The 18,183-nt window shown below is 34.5% G+C and overlaps 2 protein-coding genes across 5 annotated transcripts; both read left to right on the top strand.

Annotated features, from left to right (window-relative positions):
- Positions 1-555: 555 nt before the first annotated feature.
- On the top strand, positions 556-1,333 carry LOC140970109 (protein S40-4-like). The gene has a single exon (XM_073431688.1). It carries the CDS (start codon positions 684-686, stop codon positions 1,137-1,139), a length of 456 nt encoding a protein of 151 aa, XP_073287789.1. The 5' UTR covers positions 556-683; the 3' UTR covers positions 1,140-1,333.
- Positions 1,334-7,493: 6,160 nt separating this feature from the next.
- LOC140970110 (homeobox-leucine zipper protein REVOLUTA-like) lies at positions 7,494-15,079 on the top strand. 4 transcript variants are annotated; one of them, XM_073431691.1, is made up of 18 exons: positions 7,494-8,626; positions 8,909-9,025; positions 9,552-9,637; positions 9,775-9,848; positions 9,975-10,070; positions 10,158-10,271; positions 10,355-10,438; positions 11,192-11,347; positions 11,425-11,499; positions 11,695-11,801; positions 12,153-12,327; positions 12,449-12,637; positions 12,800-12,880; positions 12,979-13,113; positions 13,733-14,055; positions 14,169-14,274; positions 14,376-14,528; positions 14,666-15,079. In XM_073431691.1, exons 1-18 carry the CDS (start codon positions 8,391-8,393, stop codon positions 14,813-14,815), a joined length of 2,457 nt encoding a protein of 818 aa, XP_073287792.1. In that variant the 5' UTR covers positions 7,494-8,390; the 3' UTR covers positions 14,816-15,079. The 4 variants fall into 4 exon arrangements, with proteins under 4 accessions (XP_073287792.1, XP_073287793.1, XP_073287791.1 ...); XM_073431692.1 differs by having other exon boundaries at positions 8,909-9,068; XM_073431690.1 differs by having other exon boundaries at positions 8,909-9,068; positions 9,758-9,848; positions 14,379-14,528.
- Positions 15,080-18,183: the final 3,104 nt, after the last annotated feature.

The following is an 18,183-nucleotide window of genomic DNA, read 5'->3' as shown; positions in this document are numbered from 1 at the left end:
ATAGCTTGTGGACATTATCTTTTATAGTAAAAAAAGTTTCATTACTGTAATTCAACTTTAAAAAAAAAAAAAAAAAAAGTCAATTTGATGGCTAATTAACGCTTTTTATTTTAATAGTTGCCAAAAACTTTCAAAAGAAATCGTGTTTTATAATACAAATCTATTATGGATAAAATATAACCACACCTAAAACCAGGGTACGAGTAATTTAACTACTCGTACAATTTTTTGGGANATAAACTCCTAAAAAATATTAATTTAATAATATATCAACAATTTTTAAACATCGAGCATATTTAACCACTGTATCAAAAGAACTCGAGTATATTTACTTCATCTACAAAGGTTTTTATGCTTATTTTATTTAAAACACGATATTTTAAATACAATTAGTTTTTCATATAGGGTTTTTTTTTATTTTTGAAGTTTCACAGGGGGGTAAAAGAAATTTGCACAAATATTTGGATCACATTAATCCAAATCTTTCGTGGATAAAGTAAAAAAGACGTGGCATAGAGCAAATCTGTGATTTGAGCGCTCACATTTGCTGATGAGAGAGAACGCAGCATTTGAGAGAGGAGAGAGAATAACATTATACCTTATCCATTTTCTTTATAAAAAAATCAATCAAAACCCTCACTTCTCAGTGTCAACGAAAAGACTCCTCCATTCCTGCGACGTTAATGGCGGCATCGAAAACCTACTTCTCTCGACCGAATTACAGGTTCCTTCCGGCGGATCAGCTGCTCGCTAATGACTGCTCCATGAACTTCGAGTTGGACGAGTCCGACGTCTGGAGCTCGGCGGCGGATCGATCATCTTCTCCGGAGACAGGGAAGAAGAGTCCCAGGGTTTCGAGGAGGCCGAAGCGAGCTTCTGCTGCTTCGTCGCTGCCGATGAATGTGCCGGATTGGTCCAAGATACTGAAGAACGAGTACAGGGAGAATCGGTTGAGGGACAGCGACGATGATTACGAGGAGGGGGATCGTATTCCACCGCACGAGTTCCTGGCGCGACAAATGGCGAATACTGGTATCGCTTCCTCCTCAGTGCAGGAAGGGGTTGGGAGGACTCTTAAGGGAAGAGATCTCAGCAGGGTTAGAAATGCAATTTTGCAGAAAACTGGGTATCAGGATTGACTTATTTATTTATAAATTATACATATATATATATTATAGTTTTCGTTATCATTGTTTAAGTTGGAAGAAGCCTCGGTTTTTTAGAATGGCTTGTTGAGAAGGGAGGCTGATTTTCTTTTACTGGAAAATGTTTTCCCAACCTGTCGAAGAAGTGACGTCATTTTTATTTAACTTTCGAATAATTGTTGTTATGTTATGTTTTTTTGTGTATAATTTGATAATTCGAAATTTCTCATCGAAAATTATAATCGTTATTGTTTTACACAAAGAACTGCATCTATTTACGTAATTCGTGATATTCATAAATAAATTTTAAAAAATGAAAACGTGCTTTAATTTCTTTATTCGCTTGAAATGATTTTGGTCAACTTATTAGATTTTTAATTATTTTGATACAACGGTATAGGGATTTATGCCTAACTAAAAAACAACACCGACACCGACACATTTTTTACTGTACATATATATATATATATAATATTTAATAATATAAATTGAAATATATAATTATTTTTGGATTCAATAACATATAATATATAATAATATAAATTGAAATATATAATTATTCTTGGACCCAATGACTAAAAAATTCGATAAAACAATAACTCTTTTATCTTCGTACGCCAACGGTGTGGCAAATAACATGCATGCATACATTAATTAGTAAGCTTTAAATGGAGTTTGAACGATGGATGTAACCTTTTTTGTCGTTTGCAACGCAGTTTCCACAAAATTCACAATGATTTTTTTATTCATTAAATAATGTCTATGTTTTGGTTCATTTGATGTCATCACTTATTTATTTTATAATAATTAAATTATTGGATATAAAATTATAATATTATCTTTGGTATCTTTTTTTTATTTATGTTTATCAATTATTAAAAAGAATAAATTGCAATTTACGACATTATCTAAATATTAATCAATCAAACTAAATATGTGTGATATTTTAGTAATAATATATATTTTATGTCAAAAATATTTATCTCATTGTTAATATAAATATGATCGAATCATATAATAAATATAGATAAATGAAACTGTCTCAAAAGAAATATGTTGATAATTAAATTATCCAAACAAATGAAGTTCTATAAATTTATTTTATTTTTCGAACACGGAGGAAGTCAAGTTATTATTGCAACCAACTTGTGACATTTAATTTGTCTTTTTTTGAGTGCATTGATACAACCGCAACAACGAATTATTTTATTTTTTTGAATAATTACCATAATGTTTTTACAATTATGTGGTAAAATTATTAATGTAGTTCATGTTGTTTAATAAAATCTTATGTAGTTTATGTTGAATTTAAAATTATTACGAATATAGGATGTGAATTTCTACCGTAAATGCGGGATTAAAAGCGAAATCCAGGATTAATCTTTTCCATACTATAATTTTTCGTGCAATATTTATTTTTATTATAAGCATTTTGATGAAATATTTGGTGCATATATATTCCATCCCAAAGGACGTTTTAGTGATTGTCCCATGAGTCCTGATCTATGATCAGCAACTCGCTTTTCTTGAAAATGAATTGAGTTGACATTTATTTTTTTTTATATTCGAGCTCGAATTTCATTGAAATTTGACTTAAATTGATTTTTAAGACGCCGAGTTTTATTGAACAAACGCAACACTATGTTCTTTGATCAAGATTCTGTGTTTATTAGCTCGTCGAACGTCAAAATCTTTAATTTTTTTTTTTAAAAATTATTTGAGTTTAATTCGAGTTTGCTTGATTTATACATGTACTGAATCAACCCCGAATCGAAAATTTTGATTAGCCTTTACGGAACATCGGTCCCTTTAATGTCTATTAATTTTATAGTGGCTCTAAGTTGTACAATTAGTCCTTTTTGTATATGTATTGTGATGGTGATGAAAAGCAAGTCGAGGGGAAAAAGAAAGTGCCATTGCTTTTAATTTTAATAATGTAACGTAATTAGTGAGTTGTTTGCATTCGTAGTATATATCTATGAAATAAATGATATTTCTATAATATCAAGTTATCCGTACACGTAATGATCGTAATTTTTTATGAGTGTTGATATCTTAGAAAATTTGAATTTAATATAGTTAGGTACACATTGTCGTAACAAGATATATTATTTTTAGGTCAAGAGACGATAAATTAGTTCTGCGTGCTAAATATAATCTAAGTCGTCTATATTACAAATAATTTTTTTACGAAGTGAAAATCTATGATTGTTATATTTTGATGTACATTGAGTAAACCTACATACTAAAACAATAATTTGCAAACCAATTATGAAGTGAAAATCCACAATTATTATCTTTCGATGTGTTTTGTGTCAATCATCAGACTACGTAAACGACATTAGTTAGGTCACATGCGACAAGTTCGTTTGAAAAGATGTTTACAGAGAACATTCAGCCAGTTAACATAAATTCTATAGATAAAGAAAAAACAAAATGGGCCGCTTTGGTGGTAAGAGTATGTTAGGTATTTAGGTTGATTGAAAGATCTGTATTGTTGGAAGTATATTGTGAATTTTAATTTTTTTTTTCATTTTAGGATGATTAAAATCGATCACAATTATTCAAAAATAAGTAGTTGATATTTGAAACATATTTCCAAGTGGATTTGTCTAAATACAACTATAGGTTGCGTTCGAATGATCGTATTTCAAATGTATTTTTTGTCATTCAAAAAAATAAATCATAAATTTCAAATCAATCTCCATAAGTTTGATCCGTTTGGTTGGAATCCATGGACTCCTCCTACCAAACGGATTATTTGAGTATATACACAATGCATCGACATTTTTTGTGCTCGCTTGTAGTTGTGGGTGTTGTGGTCTTTGTCAACGGCGAAACAAGTCGGGTCATTAGAAAGATAAATCGAATTTGTGAGAAGCCCAATTAGAAAAAAAAAATAACGATTGTTCCCTACATTTGTATCAATATTCCAAGCCCAACCCAAGCCCAAGTCTACCATATTTATACATAAAAAGGGTAAAAATAGCAAGAAAGAAAAAAAAATGAACTCAATAGATTCCACAAAAATCCAATAAGCGAATTCACAGTGTTTTTTAAGCTCAGTTCTTTATACAAACTCGCCCATAACTTTCAAGTGTATACTTTCGACTGCGCGATATGAATTGACTGGGAGATTTTTGTATNACCATTATAATGATCAGATTGAATTTTATTTTTACTGTCATAAATTTTGAATCTAACATGTTCTGATGAAAGAGGAACCACCTCTGGCATATGTCGATTTTCAAACAAATGGGCTGATAAGTGGTGGGCCTCTTCAAAACAAAATAGCTCTGTGGGTTCAACTTAAAAACAAAACTGGGCCGGAGGAAAAGAGGTAATCAATCATTCGAAGTGGTATGTATGTTTCTGTCCTCGTAAATTTCTTTATTTTTAGTCAAAAACTTAATAATTAGCAGAAGAATTATGATTTTTAAAGACTCTTGATTTTTTTTTAGATACAAATTCTAATGAAAAATTAATTTTTAATATATATAATTTATCATGGTAAATTTTATATTTTCTAAAATAATTTTTATTCGGATGATAACCTCATAAAAAATTTGATGGTTAAAATTACAAATATTTCTATTCTTCTATACATAAATGTGGGAATCCATATCGTAAAATCTAAACAACATCCTCGTGTGATTGGTATGATGATTATGAAAATAGAAAAAGGCTGTTTGTGAAAGACAAAAGAAGAGGCATGGTTGTCACGCCAAGGAACAGTAAAAGAAACAAAAGAGTGACAGACGACACTTACTGGGAAGGCAGACAAAGTTAGGGAGGGATGACAACGGGTTAGGTGGAGACATGTTCCAATCTGAATTCTCTCTTCTCTTTCATATCCGTCTGGACCTCCTCTTTTTCGCTTTTGGATAATCCCTGAATCTGAAATGAAAGGAACAAATCTTTGTTTCCAACATATCTTCGTTATAAAAATATTAATGATTAATAATAATATTATTAATATTAATTTTGAGATGAGTTTGAGGATAAGGTTGATAACCTCATACTCATTCTGAGACCGGACTTGTAGTCTAGTGGTTTCACCTTTGTCGGAATAGCCGGTTTTCTCGGGTTCGATCCTCCCTCCTCGCGTGAGTTGTAATAAAAAAAAACCTCATACCCATTCTGAACTTGAAAAAAATGGAGATCTTAGTCTATGTTTCAGTTTTCTCAACGAGATTTTAAATCGGTGAAGAAAATTGTTATCCCTAAATAAAGTGAAGGAATACCCAAAAAAATTTCAGAGACTCATATCCAAATTTTTTTTTACTGTTACAATATAATATCATTTTGAAAAACAATATACGTTGCATACAGCATATATATCTTACAAAGTTTAAGAATGAATGGATCACTTGAATGTTTCGAATATAATATACATGCTTTGTGTCAAATAATTTTAAAAGAAATTCAAAGTATTCAATAAGGTCAAAACTTTTATAAGTTGAAAATGGAATTTCAAATATTATTTATTTGAAGCTAATGCATTTCACCACGATAGGTACATTTTCTGTAGCATGGCAGGCTCGTGGTTGTACGAATGTCAAAATTTAATTTTACTTTTAACTGTTTCTATATAAATTATTATTCCAACTTGGAAAAAATAATTCCTTTTGACATTCGAGTTGGCATCCAAATTTGAGTACACCAAATCTTGGACAGAGGGGCAGTATCAATATAGCATGCTACTTTTCCATTGTTATAAAAAGATATGGGGTCACGAGGTGTAAAAGTGGAAACTCCCCTAAAGAAAATTGTCACATTTTCAAAATGAGTTTTTAACATAAAAAGAAACACGTACGTAGGTTGAATACACTAAATTAGTTAACAAAAGACTATAAAATTTGAATGAAAAATTCAAACAGAAGAACTATCATGGTACACAGATCAATCAATGCAAAGCTGGAGGACAGCATTTTTCAGCTGCAAAAGAAAAGAGGTTTGTTGAGACACACAGACATGAAAATGAAGACAATTTTTGTGTACAGGAAGACTAATCATGGCTAGAAAGCAGACAATCTTAAATATGATAGACTTAACAGAGTTATTAATAATAAGATATAAATAACATAAAACCAACCAAAGTTTAACAATTTCCCCGTAAATCCATATGGATTTATTATTGATGTTATCATTATGGTGGTATCCAAAATATAGATTCTGAAGGGATTAGATGTTTTTTTTTCTTCATATTTATCAATGCATTATGAAAATACGAGGACTCACGTTATCAAATAGTGTTTAGTAGACGGAAAAAAGTTATTTCATATTGATCATAGATTTGCTTAATATTATAAATCTACAATTGAATAGTTACATTAACAACTTCATTTTATAGGATGATGGATTTTTAATTTGTGCATTGAAAATCAATGAAACGTTTTTGTATTAATCCTTACTTTCTCTATAAAAACCAAGTTGCTGTCTTTAAAATTAACATAAACAGGAAAAATGACAAATGAAGACCAAGAAACAATTCACAAAAAAATAAAGGGGTGGCAAGTTTTATGACACTGCCAATCATGAAGAACACAGTGGTTCTGAAGGGGTCATTTCATGTTTACAAACTTTCCATACTCCACTTTCTCGATGCACCTAGTAATCATTTTTTATCACTTGTTTATTTATCTTTTTCTGAAATTTTATATATATTTTGATTTGGATATAAATATGTGGAGTGGAGTATCATAATGCGAAGAATTAAAGATGGAATATATAAGGCTAAAGAATTGCAGAGGTACAGGCAGCAGCTTGTGTACAGTTGCAGAAACAAACAGCAGCATAAATTTAAAGCCCGTCTGCCATTTAAGTAGGGATGTAAACGAATCAAACCGTTTGTGAGCTATTCGAAGCTCGATTCGATAAAAGTTCGTTTGAGCTCGTTTAATAAGACTCGTTAAGATAAACAAACCAAACTCAAGCTTTACAGTACTCGACTCGTTAGCTCGTGAACATGTTCGTTGGTAAGTTCATGAGTAATCTTTTAGATGAAAAAATAATAGTTTTGATATTTGATTTATTGATTTTGCATCTTATTTATGAAATATATAGAAAAATCTATTAAATTTATTTATTATAATAAATTTACAAATTTTAATAAGAATAATATATTTTTCTTTAAATATATAATTTACTTTTTAATTAATTTAATGAAAATTTAAATGTATAATTCATATTTATTAAGTTTGTTTAGGTTCGATAAAGGCTTGAATAAGCTCGTGAGCCATGCATATATTCGTTAAATAAAGCTCGAACTCGGCTCGATTATAAACGAACCAAGCTCAAACATTCAAGAGTTCGGCTCGGCTCGACTCGATTACATCTCTAATTTACTATTTCCTAGCACACCACACAACACCTCTCCTCTTTTTCTTTTTTCACCATTAACTTTCTTTTTCCTCAGTAGCTTCACTCCAACTCTTGAATTCCCATTATTGTTTCCTTGTCACATTAAATATCATTTTTTGACATGTTAACTGTTACACCCCGATATTTTTCTTTGTCATTCTTGCAGATCTTCGAAGACCCTTGTGGTACCTTAAAAGCCACTGGCTCTCCTTTCTTTTGCATACAGGAAGTGGACAGAAAGAGAGCGTAGTTTTTAGTCTTACGCGTTTTTCTTCTTCCCCTGGCAGAAAGTCCCAAGGTTGAGCCACTTATCCGGGGCCTAGGAGAAAAGCTTAGATTTTCGGCAAGATTCAGCAGTTCATAAACTATGTTCATTTGTGAGGAATCCGGGGCTTTGAGTTGCTTTAGCATTTGATTTCACCTTCCATCAGGTGAATGTTCGGAGCATTTAGTATTAACATTATTAATTAATAATTTAAAGACGTTTACTGCTCGTCTTCCGAGCGGTTTTAAAAGGGCGCTTCTTGGTGGAAAAGGAAAAGAAAGAAAACGTACGTATGCGTATTTCATATAATTTACGCATTCAAGAGCAACGAACTGCATAGCTTTGGTTGAAATATTTTGGCTGTTACCTTTGCCTTTTGAGTTTGGTGGTGGAATTGTGTTGGTCTCAATCTTTTGGCTCATTCAAGATCGTCCATTTCATCCTTCTGAGATCACGAGAAATATTATTAATATGATACAGAAACCAAGAAAATCATCCTCTGTTCCGGAGAATCTTTGCTCGTGAAACCATGTAAGTCTGCTCAGTGTATCTACAATTTTCTTGACTGTCGTTGGTTTGTTTGCTTTTGCTTGAGAGTTGAAGAAGTTCAAGATTTTATGGGTTTCGAGGAAATGGCTACGGTGTCGCAGCAACATAGCAGCGGCAGCATAAATAAGAATCTTGATTCAGGGAAGTATGCGCGGTACACGGCGGAGCAAGTGGAGGCCTTGGAGAGAGCATATATGGAGTTCCCAAAACCCAGTTCTCTTCGCAGGCAGCAGCTGATTCGAGAATACCCCATTCTTTCAAATATCGAGCCTAAACAGATTAAAGTGTGGTTCCAAAACCGCAGGTAAACGATGCATTTTGTTGTCTCTCAAGTGTTTCTGTGCCATTTTTGTTAGGTAGCTGTTCTTGGGTTGCTTAATTAATGAATCATTTTTTCTTCAGCAAACATTTTCATATTTAACAGTCTTAGAAATCGAACAATTTTCTGCAAATGATCAGATCTTGATTTTGATTGCAATATGGTGGTTCTCAATAATCTTAACCCAAGATTAAGGTCTATATTTTCGTCATTTGTGGATTCTTACGTGCATGTTGAGGGCGCTTAGACATTTGTCAATGAATGTAGGTGCCGAGAGAAACAGAGAAAAGAATCCACTGGGCTTCAGAGTGTGAACAGAAAATTCAGTGCTATGAACAAGCTTTTGATGGAGGAAAATGATCGCCTCCAGAAGCAGGTGTCTCGGTTAGTATCCGAGAATGGTTATATGCGACAGCAATTGCACAGTGTATGAAAATTTTTCCTAGCTGTGGTTTGTATTTATGCTTGATTAATCTTTTATTGCTTGTTTCTTGAGATCTAGCTTTTGTTTTTTCTTCTTTTTTGACTTGTAGTTGCTTCAAAGCATTGAACTTGTGTTGTAGATTATTGAGTAATAGTTATTCTGTGAATATCAATTGAATTAACAAACTTATACGGTAATTCTTTTTAACCATTATAGGCATGTATCGAATTTAGTTTATTCCTGAAATCGAGCGATCTATTTTCGCGTATCACTGCCTGATGCCTCCTTGTATGGAGTCAAAAGCAGGCAATGTACCCGGGCAAATTTGTACTTTGTCCCGAATATGAAAGATCAGGTCGTCATATTTAGTCAGTTAAATGGTGTTCAATTTTTTGTGTTCGATGTGTTCTTTTCTTGCAGTACTCAATATTTTCATCTCATCACCTTCAGTTTGCAGTATCTGATTCTTTTACTTACTTGATGCAGTCATCTAAGGTATCCACCGATGTCAGTTCTGAGTCGGCTGGCGATAAACCCCAGCATCCTCGCAAAGATGCTAATAACCCTGCTGGGTACTTCATTTTATTCTTTGTACTTGTTATTATACACGTTTATGTTTGGATGTGTAAAGGGATGTATTTGCAATTGTCGTGTTCTTGTTTTTCTTTAGCATTTGTGTGCGCTTTTGGTAGACTCTTTTCTATTGCAGAAGACACCTTGGCAGAGTTTCTTTCAAAGGCTACTGGAATTGCGGTTGATTGGGTTCAGATGCCTGGGATGAAGGTCTGATCCTGTCTGAGATGAAATAATTCTGGCACAAATACTCATTTTTGTGTTTCGCAATAATTATGGTAATGTTTTATGTACGAAGTTAAAAACTTCATTTGCGACTATGTATCTTTTTGTCAGCCTGGTCCGGATTCGGTTGGGATCTTTGCCATTTCACATAATTGTAGTGGAGTGGCTGCTCGAGCCTGTGGTCTTGTGAATTTAGAACCCATAAATGTAAGTAGACAAGATGGCTTTAGTTGTATTTTCTATACAACTTTGAGAACTTTAGTTCCTTCCTGAAAAGGCTTTCTAATTTTACAGATTATGGAAATCCTCAAAGATCGTCCATCTTGGTTTCGAGATTGTCGAGGGCTTGAGGTTTTTACGGTGTTTCCTGCAGGAAATGGAGGAACCATTGAGCTCTTGTATACACAGGTGAATAGTGTGATTTAGTCTGTCCTATAATTTTAATTGGTCATGTTTGTGTTGGATAAGCAAATGATCTATGTTACTTTCAGACCTATTCTCCTACTACTCTGGCTCCTGCTCGTGATTTTTGGACTCTTAGATACACAACCACATTGGAAAATGGCAGTCTCGTGGTATGCATTTCTTTGAATAATATTCTCTTCATTGTATTTAACATTTCGATGACTTTGAATGAGAAATCAAGTCTATGACACACACACACACACACACACACACATATATACACACACACATGCTCATAGGAATCATATCTACAAGGTTTGAATTTTATTGGGAATATGGGACGTTGGTGCTTGAAGTTACTCCAAATTTAGATTTAATCTTTTATTGGCCTGAATTCCAGCGATTAAGGGCCCAAGAGCTATGGCTAATTGTAACAATGAAATATAAATAATTTACACTGTAATAGTCCTTGTTACATGATACAACTCATGTCTAGGTCCAGTCACAATTAACACCCAACCATTGTTTCTACTGAGAAACAAACTTGCGTGTTGTGACCTTAGCTTGGTACAAACTAATCCCCCAACTCTTTTGAATCCTATGATGGCTTAAAGATTATCTTTGGACTAGGAACTAGGTCCCTATTTATACTTTTGTTTTAGGCACAAGTGCGGTTGATATTGCACCCAGGTAAGGACCACCGTTTTTTTGCCTATATATGTTTACAAGACGTCCCATTTGATGTTACTTTCTTTTTTCCTGAAATTGGTGTTCTTTACTTCATAACTATATTTTTCATTTCCCTGAAAATGAAATTCCTCGTACAAAATTACTTGGTTCGATGTATCGATGTGGCCCTAAGCTGTTGTGATTTAGTGATATCGGCTTGTGGTTTTAAGATTCTTCAATTTTCATCCTTGAAGGTATGTGAGCGGTCGCTCTCTGGAACTGGGGCTTCTCCTAATGCATCTGTTGCATCACAGTTTGTAAGAGCTGAAATGCTTCCATCTGGATATTTGATCCGACCGTGTGATGGTGGAGGATCGGTCATTCACATTGTAGATCACCTTGATCTAAAGGTTATATCCTTGCTCATTGAGGTAAACATATCTATTTATTAGCCTAAACATGGTTGGCATTTCACACCATTTTCCAGGCATGGAGCGTGCCGGAGGTCCTCCGACCTCTTTATGAATCATCTAAAGTTCTAGCTCAGAAGATGACTATTGCGGTGAGTAAAATATGAATGAATTTTTCGTCATATTCTTTTGGTTCAGAAATATGGTTTGTTGCCAACTCCTTGTGGTATAGTGGCTTAAACCTCTCTCAATATGGAAGAGGCGTGGGTTCGATTCTTGAAACAAAAGAAATATGGTTTGGTGGAGGACTCACCATTAAGTTGTTCGTTTAATTATTCATTTGTCAGGCACTATTGTATATCCGGCAGATAGCCCAGGAGACAAGTGGTGAGGCAGTAGATAGTCTTGGGAGGCAACCAGCTGTTCTCCGCACTTTCAGCCAGAGGTTAAGCAGGTACTTGCTTTATATTTCTTACGGGATAGATATGGTAGGGAAGGCAATATCCATAAGTCAAAGGGAGGTGCGTACTGCCCTGATTTGAGCATTCCGGCCTCGATTTGTTTTGATTCCTGGAATCTGTTGTACATAATCAAAAAGAGAACTAGACATTATCATTTTATTTCCTACTCTTTATCCAGTGTTTCCTAAGTTGAACATTCAGCAGTTTAGTATTTTACAATTTTGGTAACTCTTTCACGAAAACATTCCAACTGGATCCAAACAAGACCTTGATGCCCAGTTTTGTGTACGTTATACTGTAATAAGAATCTGGGGTTGTCTATAATCGTGTATTCTACTATGCAGAGGCTTTAATGACGCGATTAACATGTTCAATGAAGATGGTTGGTTATTTTTAAACGGTGATGGTGCTGAAGATGTAGTGGTTGCCATCTGTTCGGCCAAAAACCTTAACAGTGATTCAAATACTCTTCCTCTGACCGGAGGCGTTCTTTGTGCAAAAGCATCTATGTTACTTCAGGTGGTATTGATATGCTACTAAAGGAGCGGCAGTTCTGACTTCTTGGATTATTGTTAATATATCTTGCCTTTTCTTAACGTGATTTATATATTTTAAATGATTCTGCCGTTGGTCTTGTTAGAACGTCCCTCCTGCAGTGCTGGTTCGGTTTTTGAGGGAGCACCGGTCAGAATGGGCAGACTTTAACATGGATGCCTATACTGCTGCCTCTTTGAAAGCAAGCTCATACGCATATCCAGGAATGAGGCCTACAAGATTCAGTGGAAGCCAAATAATCATGCCACTTGGTCACACAGTTGAACAGGAAGAGGTATGTGCTTTTCAATTTCTATTCGTGATTAACTCCATTTCAGTGTGATTTGTAATTATAAATTGCGAAGTGATTTTGAGAGTTCAAGTTTTATGTTGGATTTCGATGAACATCACACCCGTTTGTCTTCTAACCTGTATGTTTTTGCCTTCTGCGGTCAAGATGCTTGAAGTCGTTCGATTGGAAGGACACACGTTTACCCATGAAGATGCATTTTTGTCCAGGGATATTCATCTTCTACAGGCAATTTCTTGCATTTTCTTATGGTCCAAAGATATTTCTAAAACTTCTTGGATGATCAAAACAGAAACCAATATTTGCAAATCGATCCTTATCCACAGGTATGCAATGGAGTTGATGAGAACGCAGTGGGAGCCTGTTCTGAGCTTGTTTTTGCTTTGATTGATGAGATGTTTCCGGACGATGCATCATTGCTGCCTTCTGGTTTTCGCATAATCCCACTCGATCCAAAACCAGTTGAGTTAAAACAATCTCCATCTACTTATTTACATTTAGATGCAATTGTAATCCTTGATAAATAGGTAGACATTAATATGCCAATAATCATCCTTGATAAGTAGGTACTTGTGGAACATCCTGGTAATGTTTTTTTTTTTTTTGTTTTCAGCTTTCAGATATGCGTTGTGGGTAAGATGTATTTAAAGATTGTATTGGATAATGAAATCTATGTATGGTTTAGTTTTCGAAAAAATGCATTTTCATTGATAGGTGTCAAGTCATGTAAGATGTGATAGGCTAGCAATGTCAAATGGTGTACATATTTTAGTGTACATTTACATGTGTGGCATTTAAAATTTTTGAAGTATAATATGAATGTGGGTAAAATATGATACCAAATTATTTTTGGGGAATGATGAAAAATTGAACGAGAGTAATAATCATGTTGAGATATATGAAAATATAATTTTAGAAGATTTTATTGGACACTATGATGTATATTTGGTAGTATTTTCGGTGATGGAATTGGTTCTTGGGGAACAAAGCACTATAATTTGTAACTAACATCTGTTGGTCATGCACGACATTTCCTTTATGCTAGCTAGTTAATTATCTCTTTGATCCTGTGGTTTACAGGATGCATCGACTTCTCACAAAACTCTTGATTTGACTTCAAGTCTCGAGGTTGGACCTGCTACGAGCCATGCTGCAGAAAATGCATCATCGTCCTACAATGCGCGAACAGTGTTGACCATTGCTTTCCAATTCCCATTCGAGAGCAATTTGCAGGTCAATGTTGCAAGTATGGCACGTCAATACATTCGCAGCGTGATTTCCTCTGTGCAGAGGGTTGCCATGGCCATATCTCGATCAGGATTGAGTCCTACTGTCAGGCCAAAGCTATCTTTTTGCTCTCCTGAAGCTCTGACACTTGCATGTTGGATCTGCCAAAGCTATAGGTACTAATATATGCATTCAAACTTACAGACATTTACATTATGACAAAAAAAGAAGAAAAGAATCACGTTTCTTCTACGGGTAATAAATTTCTTGCAATTTTCCATCTGTTTAGGTACTATGTAGGGGCCGATTTGTTGAGAGAGGGCTCCATTCACCGTGAAACAGTACTGAAGACACTTTGGCTTCACCAAGATGCCATTTTATGTTGCTCGTTGAAGGTAGTCATTGCTCTGAAACTTTTTGTTTCTCTTTGAACATACAATGAATGCACTGATCATTCAAATATTTTTATCGTCTAATATTGTCTTGTCTGCATTAGCAGGCTCTTCCAGTGTTTATATTCGCAAACCAGGCAGGACTGGACATGCTGGAGACCACTCTGGTTGCTTTACAAGATGTCACACTGGACAAGATCTTCAATGACTCTGGTTGCAAGGCATTGTTTTTCGAATTTTCCCAGATTATGCAACAGGTAGTTTGATTGTGCTACACCCACCTTGGTACTTATCATTGTATATGAAAATGGCTCAAAATTTCTTATCTGATCATACTTATAAGCCCCGTACAAATTTCTTGTGACTTTCACCTCAATATCTGTATAAACTGCAGGGATATACATATTTTCCTGGTGGTATCTGCATTTCGACAATGGGACGCCAAGCATCATATGATCAAGCCATCATATGGAAAGTAGTGGAGGAAGAAGAAAACAATGTTCACTGTCTTGCTCTCTCTTTTGTGAATTGGTCCTTTATGTGACGAAGATTCAGGGCCCGACACTTGAAGTTTCCTCTGTCCATGAAGGAATATGTACTTCAGATGAAGGGTTCCCGATTTCGGGAGGCGAGATATGGATTTTAAGCGAGAGTTCCAAGTTTTCAAATTTGTAAATTATTGGGGCCTGGGCTGGTTTTGCATTTTTTTTCAAAGAAATTTTAATGTTTCGAATACTTTGGAAATTTCTATTTCCAGTTGTCCGATCCTCTCGAGCTATTGATGAAATTTTGCTTCTCTTAGACCCCCCCCCCCCTCCCCCTTTTTTTTTTTCTTGTTATGCCTCCGGTTTGTCCACGTCTTTTATTTTGTTTGTTTTTTGGACATCATCTCGAATTTATGTTAAGGACTTTAATTTTACAACTTTAATATTATGAATTAAATTAATACTCTTGTCATTTTGATACAACATCAAAGAGCACAAAAAGATTGCAGGAAACTACAAAAACTTGAAATAATACTCTTTCGTTTTGATGCGCTAACGACCAGAAATTTAACAACTTGAAATAATACTCTTTCGTTTTGATGCGCTAACGACCAGAAATTTAACAAAAACGACGGTGATGCACCAAACCAGCTAAGGAACGCCATAGCTGTAGCGGTTTCATATTCTGCGCAATTGTTCTTAACACTGGCCCCAAGATCGTTGCTGATTAGAACAGTGATTCCAGCAGATGCACAAGCTGAAGCCAAGGTGGGTTGGGATTGAAAAATCTTAAAGCATGGAACAAGGACTTGATTGCAAAGACATTATGGAAGATATACATGAAAATAGATAGCTTGTGGATCAAATGGGTTAGCCATATTTACAGCGGTTTTGGAACTATCTGGGAATGGAATTGCCATAAAGAATATTCACCGTTAATCAAGCAAAATCTGCGAATCAGGGATGAGATAGTGCAAGAACTAGGGTCGCGTGCAGCAGCCATTACATGCATACGGCAATGGTTCAATGGTAATAGGGGATTATCTACAGCATATGAATTCTTTGCCCACTCTCGGGGAAGATGGCCTTGGAAACCAATTCTTGGTAAAAGTTGCATTCTTCCCAAGCACAGGTTTGTACTATGGTTGGTTGCTCATGGCAAATTGCTCACTCGTGATAGACAACCTTATGCAAATGACAAGTCTTGTGCGCTTTGTAAGAAGGCAGATGAAACACTGGTCCATCTCTACTTTCAGTGCACGGTGTCAAGAAACATTTGGGATGCCATGCGAGGTTGGCTTGATATGCGAAAGAACATGGGTTCGCCAGTAGCGGTACTTGATGTGTTTAGGAAACCATACAGGGGTAATTCAATCTTAGCAAGAATGAGAAGCACGGCAATGGCAGCAACGGTATATCACATATGGAAACTGCGCAACAGGGCCTTGTTCGATGGGGAAAAACCAGACATTGTAGGCGTAATATTGAAGATCAAAATACAAGTGTTTCGGCAATTTCCTAGTGCTAGTGATTTATTGTAATTTCTACTTTGTGTACGTGTTAGTGGTTATTCTGTATTGTTTCGTCAGGGGATGCCAGTGTACCTATACTATAAACACTTTTTTACCTATTTAATGAATGAAACATTTCATTAAAAAAAGAATATGAAAGTCGTTGCATGAAGCAGGGACATGATCACAGAAAAAAGAAGCTATAGCCCATATATAATTATCAGAATCAAGAAAATGTTCTCAGTATGTCAACATAACCAATCAAGATCGCACCCTCACTTTGTAACGCACAATATCATCACTTATTCGCCATGAAGTTTTCGTTCAAACATACAGTCCAAAGAACGAAAAACTACGTGCTGATTTTCATAACTTCAGCTAATTTTCCCCAATTTAATCTCATAGTATCAGACAGATTATCATTTCCAACAGTTTGTTAATTTCTTCTTTGATATGTTCCAAGGTCTTCGATTATCTATTTATATTTTATTACACCAGTTCTTTTTTAATCTCTATTTTTTCCGTATCTGAGTGATTATCATTAGTATCATATAAAACCTCATAATTAATTCAAAATTTTAATAAGTAAATTTTACCAACATAATGAGTGTCAACCCATAACTTTATAAAACTTTGTTTAGTGCCTTAAAATAGCTTAGTAATGAACAAAAAGATTTTGAACTCGTTTTATGTCATAGGAAGTATTTGAGGTTATAATATATACTTTAAATATTCTCCATAAATAACATAACATGTAAATCCAAAAATTCTAAAACTTCATATTAACTGATGTGCAGAATAAGTTATTTCTAGAGTTATATTATTTTCAGTCGATTCTTCTCAAATACCAAATATATTACTTACAAAATCATAAAAACAAAAATTTGCAAGTCAAAAAATTTAAAACTTCATAAGTACTTCCAATAATATATTTTCATGGCATTGGATCATGTTATTGGAAGCCAGAACATGCAAACAAAGGCATAGTGGGTCATGTATACATCAAATCACACCCGAAAATTGTAGTATTAGTTTTTAAAAATTTACAAAAAACTACAAAACTCATCTAAAATTCATGAAACTTTAATAGAAGTCTAGAATAATATTGAAAAAGCTTTGGAAATAAAAATATTTTTCGCAAGTGAGTGTTATTCACGTGCCAGTCGTGGCCGACTTCCGCCAGCCACGCGCGCCCCATTTTTTTCAGAACATGTGTGATTTTCTACTGTGGTATTTTTTTTAAAATCTCGATCAATCTTTTTTTTAAGAAAATGACCTCCTCAAGTAAAATACATTTGAAGAGGTTATTTTCTTTAAAAAATGATTGACCGAGTTATTTAACCAATTTTTCTTTTTCTACCCCTCTATTTTTATAAATTTTCTCAAATTCGACCCCAAAATTGAAATAAACTTCTGTGACTTGTACCCTACTTTCAAACTGGATTCCGTTCATTTACCAACAAATCTTGACAATATTTTGCCAACATCAGCAACAAACCGAATCGTGAACATGGATTTATCCGAAAACAGAGTGTAATGATTAATCAGTCCAAATCAAACACACATATAAAAGTATAAGCCAATCAAATCACGCCATTTTATATAAGATAAGACTTACAAACCAAAGTACCAACAAACACAAACTCCTCTCCAACTCCACTAAAAAACCCTCGGAGAAACAACGGAGGAAGAGGCCCAAACATATATCGGGGAATTGAAATTTCAGAGCCCAAAGTAAAAGAAAAGCTCTGAATCCTGATCGTCATCCCTAACTTTTAACTAAAGAGCTTAGCCTTCTCTTTATTTATCGACTAATATTTTACAACACAATGAAAAGGCGATAAAAACAGGTCAGGTTTCACTGTTTAAGGTGGATCCGACGACTTCAGGCGTGATCAGTGTAGCCATCTGACGAG

This window comes from Primulina huaijiensis, unplaced genomic scaffold (genome assembly GCF_012295235.1).
Source record: "Primulina huaijiensis isolate GDHJ02 unplaced genomic scaffold, ASM1229523v2 scaffold43349, whole genome shotgun sequence".
Classification (NCBI taxonomy): domain Eukaryota; kingdom Viridiplantae; phylum Streptophyta; class Magnoliopsida; order Lamiales; family Gesneriaceae; genus Primulina; species Primulina huaijiensis.
This window is presented reverse-complemented; position numbering and strand designations above follow the sequence as displayed.

Bases quoted from the DNA above. Each gene is read 5' to 3' on its own strand.
- LOC140970109 (XM_073431688.1), top strand. From the start codon at position 684: ATGGCGGCATCGAAAACCTACTTCTCTCGACCGAATTACAGGTTCCTT.
- LOC140970110 (XM_073431689.1), top strand. From the start codon at position 8,391: ATGGGTTTCGAGGAAATGGCTACGGTGTCGCAGCAACATAGCAGCGGC. The intron at 11,500-11,694 runs GTGAGTAAAATA...TTCATTTGTCAG, and splicing joins CTCAGAAGATGACTATTGCG to GCACTATTGTATATCCGGCA. The intron at 14,529-14,665 runs GTAGTTTGATTG...TATAAACTGCAG, and splicing joins TTTCCCAGATTATGCAACAG to GGATATACATATTTTCCTGG.